The following is a 6,170-nucleotide window of genomic DNA, read 5'->3' as shown; positions in this document are numbered from 1 at the left end:
TTATTTTTAAGTTAAAAAGTTAAAACATTTATTTTATTACATTAAGCAGTAAAACAGCTTTATTTTACAATATGAAATTGTTTTTCTTTGTGTTTAAGAAAAGGAAAAAAGTTTTATTTTTTAAATATTATAATCGTAAATACAAGGGTGTAACTGGTTTGAGGAGTGGGGGGGACACAAAATGGGGGAAATGTTTTCATACTTTAAAAAAGGCAAAAAAAAAGTTTTTCGCAATTTTAATCCCATTTCCTGCATTTAAATACCTTTAGGGACTATGGTGATACAAAATCCAGGAAATAATTAAGTTGATTATAATGATAAATTCGGCCAAAAAGAATACAGTAGGCTACTAAACGTATAAGAAAAATATATGTCTTACTTTCTTTATTGTTTAATAGGGGCCGATTGCCAAGACTTGAGAGAATCATTTTATAAAGTCAAAAATGTTCACCATAATGTTTTGTGTGTAAATCAAATTTAAATAATGTGAGACTCAATTTCCGCTGTAATGTAGAAACAACATGTAAGTGAACTTAAAACAATCCTCACATAAACCCAAAAATAAATGTAATATTTACCTGTGCCCTTCCCGTCTAACAGGTATGAAATCTGAACACGAACGGGATTTTAAAAAGTGGGGTTTCCTGTCCCCAAAGGAAATTACCCCCGTGCGTAAATATATGCTGGAAGCCATTGTAAGAAGCACTGGAAACCTTTTTTTTTTTTTTTGCATACAAGGCCATTTTTATAATACAGTTTGTTTGACCCCCCAGATTAATTTTTTTATTTAATTTAAGATGAGGGTTTCATCTTAACCCTCTTAATATTTTACATTTTGTGTTATAGCCACTAAATTAGCAAATGTTTCTATTTATTTCCTATAATAACACATTGGCTGATGCATCATCATCCTTCACATGCTACATTTATATCTAAATATGTTACAGTTTAAAAGTAAATTCACATTGTTCTTAAATGGGGTCATCTTCCCCCATGTTACCCTATATACTCTATGTGTTGCAAAATTACCACCAAAACAACAGAGAACCATCCTCATCCGCTTGATGAGACGCCTATTAGGACTGGTAATGTAGATGATAGGAGAAAAGAGGGATGCAGGGAGAGAGGAGAATAAGAGGTGGTATTCACTTTAATTTTTTTAATTGAAGCTCTTAAATATCACTACATTCCTTTATTCTAGTGTTGATTGGCGATTCTTCAATTAGAGGGACTCTTTTACATTTGGTCAATGATTCTTTGTCATCACACCAGGCATTTTAGAGTGATAGTTTAAAGATCAGAAATGAAAATGATTTGATCAAGAAATCTATTGATAGTTTTCGGTCATTGCCAAACCGGTCAATATTTGAGTACAAGAGCATACTGCCCTCCAGAGTATTTTGACACGGGCAGGTACCATGCAAAACCAGCAACAGTGTTTTCACTAGACATGTTCCTGTTCCTGTCCAACAGCCTGTACCTCATCCACAATGACAGGTCCCAATTTGTCTTCTCACAAGGTGAGATTTTCATCAAAGTGTAAATCTCTTTCCTCCAGGTATAATAATTTTATAATATTTTTTAATGATGTAAGATTAAAAATATGATAAACAGAATGTAATATAGTGCATATATTTAGCAAAAGGCTCCTCTAGAGTTTCGAACTAACATGCTGGTCATTGGCTTTAGGTGACATTTTGTTCTCCAGCTGTTTTATTCACGCCTTTCCGCGGTTGAAACACCGATTGAGCGATTACATGAGACATACATTTCAGTAAAATGTATCTTTCAACATGTTCATTCATGTTTATTTGGTGCTATAACCAGTAGTAGCCTAATTAAGAGGAGGACAGATTGGTCACGAGTCACGACACCTGCCGCTTGAACTGAGGCGCTACATCGATCCCACGTCACATCAAAGAGCGCCAAAACGGTATTTATTGTTTGAATTTTGTAATAACACTAAGAGAATTTGAAAGCTTAAATTTTGTTCTATATCAAAAATAACCTGCTCTCTCTTGCCTGTTGTCGTGTTGTCAGTGTAGGCTTACTCTAGTCTTTTCTACGCGTTGTTTTTTCATTGAGTGAGAAAATGGGTGATGAGAGCGTGCCTGTGTCACATGATCTTATTAATGTGCAACAATAGGATACATTATAATAAAATATTGCTATTGTATAGGCCTAATGTTGCAAGCAACGTGTATTCATATGAATATATTCTGATTATATTTTCCAGGTTTGAACCATATTCGTAAGCTATAGGCCTAACAGATCGCACCCAATATCACCTGCTCGGTTGTTAAATCACCGCGCGCACAGGTGCACTCACATAATCACCATTCTGTGAACAGGAAAGTTCGAGGACGTGAGGTGATGGCGCAGAGTAAGTTAGTGTAAATAATATGATTTCATACATGGTTGCTTGATATCAGTGCTAGGTTCTCACGTGAGTGTGTGGTTGAGTAGAAAAGCAGTGCGAGTACTACTGGGCTCCTTTCAAAAGTGACTGCGAGGAGCTTCTGGGCCGCTTCCAGCAGACCGAGACGGTTCGGTTTGAGGAGTTTTCTGCCATATGGAGGGAGATGGACTTCTCTAGTGTTTTTTTGTAAGTCACACATTTACAGCGCTGCACTACGACATTTATTGTACTAAACGTTAATTGTTAAGTGGTTTTAAAGATAATTAAATTGACTTATTGCTTATCAAAATCTTCGAATCAGGCGTGTATTTGTATGGTTGTTAACTTATTCACTGCTATTGAATCCCCAAAGGTCACCCGTACAGGCACTATGATGTTTTAAGATGTTTGCCACACTTAAATGGTTTACCCAACAATGAAAATTGTCATTCACTCATACTCATTTTTTTCCAAACACCACTAAGTTACTTGTTGTCTTTGGAAGAAAAAACTAAAGGAGAATTTAACATTTCATTCACCCGATTGTGTGTGAGGAACAGACTTCACCAAAAAATGAAAATTGTTATATTTACACGCCATAATATCATTTTCAAATCTGTATGACTTTAATTCTTCTTCTGGGGAACACAAAAGAAGATATTTTGAATAGTGTTTGTGGTTAGCCTACCACTGACTTAATTTTAATGGAAAAATACTGAGGCATTTCTCAAAAAATCTTATTTTATGTTCCCCAGAAGAAAGTCGTGCAGGTTTGGAATGAAAGGTTGGTGAGTAAATGTCAGAATTTTAACTTTTGACTGAACTATCCTTTTAAATCAGCTAAATTAAAAAAACTCGATCAAGCAGATTCTGTCAGCATTAATGAAGTTCAGCCACTCTTACTGATTTGAAGTCAGTTGTCATTGGTTCTTTTGTGTCTTATGACTGATCATAATTGATGTCAGAATTGACGACCCATATTTTAATGTGTGCAAGCACACTTTTTTTATGCGTGTTCATTACCTTTCAGAATTGGAAAACCTGGAATATTGTCAGACTATTTGAATGGGTCTTTTTCCATTTTTGCGAAGTCCGTTTCCATTCAGTTTCATTGTATGCAAAAAAATAAATAAAATCAGCCAGGACATTATGCACTATCTTTTAATTTGGAAGGAAAAAGAGATATAATAGGCTAGTTTTTAAACATGAGAGTGAATAAATTAGACTTTGTTTTTACTGTAATCAATCATGTTTTTCGGTCACTCCTGTTTTTTTGTTTTGTTTTTTTCATCAGTGGAACTCATTCCAACCATGAGAACAGATCCTTCACGCGGCTCTCTTTCACCATAGCCTACAGATACATTCTGCCCCCATACAGCTTTCAAATTCGGGTTGGAGGCCTGTATATGATCTATGCCCTTTACAATACACAACTTGTTTGGCCAAAGGAAAAGGTGATCCATGTCTCTATTGTCTCACTCTTTTTAATCAAGCTCGATGATTCAGCATTACCTGTACATTTTTTTTTTCTGAATATGAGAAACATACAGTTGATTGTCTGTTTTACCCAGATCAGGATTGCTTTGAAGGACTGGAACGATGTGCAGAAGCTTATCACAGAGGCAAAAAGTTGTCAGCATTTGGATGTTGTTTACATCTTAAAAAGGCTTTTGTCAGCTAAGGCCTTTTATTTCACTGCCATGCCCAAGAAGGTCAGCATGTTCTACCTCTGCTATTGTGTTTTGGGGTGTATCTTCCAACAGTGTCTGAAAACTCTCTGAATGTGACTGACTCGCAGCTGACATTTGAAGCGAGCGAACGGGTTCAGCATGATGTGAACGAAGAGTTTCGGGCCCGCAAGGACAGAGTGGCTGAACTTGCTTCCTTTGAAATGCTAGGAGTGAGTATTTAGTATAGTGAAATGTTTTTATTGTAATATTTATTTTCTATTTAAAACAGTTCTGACTTGTGTAATCTCTTGTCATATAGATAATTTGAAATTAATGGAGGATTGAAATAATTAGTAATTGATTATTTGAAATTAATACATATAAAAGTATTTTTTTGATATGCAGGAAATTGCAAACGTGCACGGTCATTATGAGAGACTGAAGAAATCATCAGTGCCCACATCATCTGGAGTGACACTGCTTAACCTGACAGATTTGCTTCGGAAATGTACTTTTGAGTACCAGCAGTGGCAGCACAAAACCACTGTGAGTTGGTGGACTTGTAATACTATGCATTGACTAGTGTTCATTTCTGAATGTCGTTTCTTGAAGTGTTTTTATTATTTATTTTTTATTGTTTTTGAAAAAGAGCTTTTTTTTTAGTTCAGTTTATATAGGCCTAACTGTCTTACTAGTGTGTATTATTTCATTTGTACTTAGGCTGCAAAGGATACAGACTCTAAAAAGGAAACCACTCAGAAATCAGAGGCGAGTTAAACCCTGCTTTACATAAAGACACCTTTCATATGGATACAAAAAAGGTGTCTGAATTTATGGAAATTAAACATCGTGGCATTGTTTCTGCAGTCCTCCAGTAGAGCTGATCTGCTTGCCGCCATCAAGTCCAAATCATATGGTCACGTGTCAAAGGTTTGAGATTTTCTTGTTGCTACAAATACTGTTTTGCTTGTTGCTTTAGTTGAGGACAGTACTCACAAAACATTGACATCATTAAGGTCATTGTTCAGTTTAAAGGGGTCATGAGTTTTTGTTTTCCACGCTTCTGAAACACCAGGAATTGAAACTGCCCCTAGCATGAGTATGTAAATCAATCATCTTAACAACTCTTGTCTGTCCATCGATCACAAGAGCGATACTGCTGACAAGGTTAAGTGTGACAGAGTGAAAATGTGGATGGGAAAATATTGTTTTTAGCTTTTTTTTTTTGACACGCTAACCTCCAGAAAATATATAAAAATGTGAAACTGCATTTTCACAGCCCCTTTCAGATCACTTTTAGAATACAAATATATATTAATCATGTGTATGTTTGTTTGTTTCAATTATTTGGCTGTACAGTCAACTCTTTGGAAACTCATGTTGTAGACAGAAAATGGGTTGTTTCTCTCTTGACATGGCTTTGGCACATGGTAAGGGAACAAAATCTAGGCGCCACAGAAAGGTTGAGATGGTAACATCAGGCTCTGGAACTCAAGCCCTGTCTGGTCGTAAAGGGAGACCCCCATCCCTCAGGACCAGAACCTATCAAAACTTTGGCAAACCAGGTCAGAACTGGCTAAGGCCCTCTTTTAGACATATAAAACAAACAAATTTTGGGTCAGAAGTTGGTGCTGATATGATGTATTTTGTCTGAAAAAGGGGAGCCAGAACAGACACAGGACTGGCTTCTGAGTGTGATGGAGGAAGACAAAAATGCATGTAAGTGTAGTTTCAATAAACAGTCAAATTTACTGGGATACATTTAACTTGTGTATATTATATATAACTTGTGTATATATTACTTGATTACTTGTGTATTATATTACGTGATGTATTTGTTTTTCCTCTTCCAGTGAGACGCAAAGACCGGAGAAGATTCAAGTGGTGAAATGGCTATATTGCAATAAGTCATTAATTAAGTGTCAGTTAAATTGCACAAAACAGCACATTTTTCATCCTAGCCATCTATATGTTAAATTGAGAAGTTGTCAAACATTGCATTATGTAATCCAGTGTTTTATTTTATCATTTGAATACTTGAAGTCTAAAGCATTTCATTATCTCTTGTTTTATATATATATATATATATATATATATATATA

The 6,170-nt window shown here is 35.5% G+C and overlaps 1 protein-coding gene across 3 annotated transcripts; it reads left to right on the top strand.

Moving 5' to 3' along the window:
* Positions 1-1,027: 1,027 nt before the first annotated feature.
* On the top strand, positions 1,028-6,170 carry snapc1a (small nuclear RNA activating complex, polypeptide 1a). Of its 3 annotated transcripts, XM_082146881.1 has the most exons (12): positions 1,028-1,933; positions 2,237-2,383; positions 2,467-2,605; positions 3,693-3,852; positions 3,970-4,110; positions 4,197-4,298; positions 4,474-4,614; positions 4,789-4,836; positions 4,936-4,998; positions 5,504-5,633; positions 5,728-5,787; positions 5,922-6,170. In XM_082146881.1, the coding sequence occupies exons 2-12, from the start codon at positions 2,374-2,376 to the stop codon at positions 5,954-5,956; spliced, it is 1,029 nt and encodes a 342-aa protein (XP_082003007.1). In that variant the 5' UTR covers positions 1,028-1,933; positions 2,237-2,373; the 3' UTR covers positions 5,957-6,170. The 3 variants fall into 3 exon arrangements, with proteins under 3 accessions (XP_082003007.1, XP_082003006.1, XP_082003008.1); XM_082146880.1 differs by having other exon boundaries at positions 3,693-4,110; XM_082146882.1 differs by lacking the exon at positions 2,237-2,383 and having other exon boundaries at positions 2,433-2,605; positions 3,693-4,110.

Source organism: Leuciscus leuciscus, assembly GCF_965113295.1.
Source record: "Leuciscus leuciscus genome assembly, chromosome: 19".
Lineage (NCBI taxonomy): Eukaryota > Metazoa > Chordata > Actinopteri > Cypriniformes > Leuciscidae > Leuciscus > Leuciscus leuciscus.
The sequence above is the reverse complement of the archived record's forward strand: the minus strand, read 5'-3'. Positions and strand labels throughout refer to the sequence as shown.

Coding starts and splice junctions, on each gene's coding strand:
- snapc1a (XM_082146880.1), top strand. Junction 2,606..3,692: donor GACTTCTCTAGTGTTTTTTT/GTAAGTCACACA, acceptor TTTTTTCATCAG/TGGAACTCATTCCAACCATG. Junction 4,837..4,935: donor AAACCACTCAGAAATCAGAG/GCGAGTTAAACC, acceptor TTGTTTCTGCAG/TCCTCCAGTAGAGCTGATCT.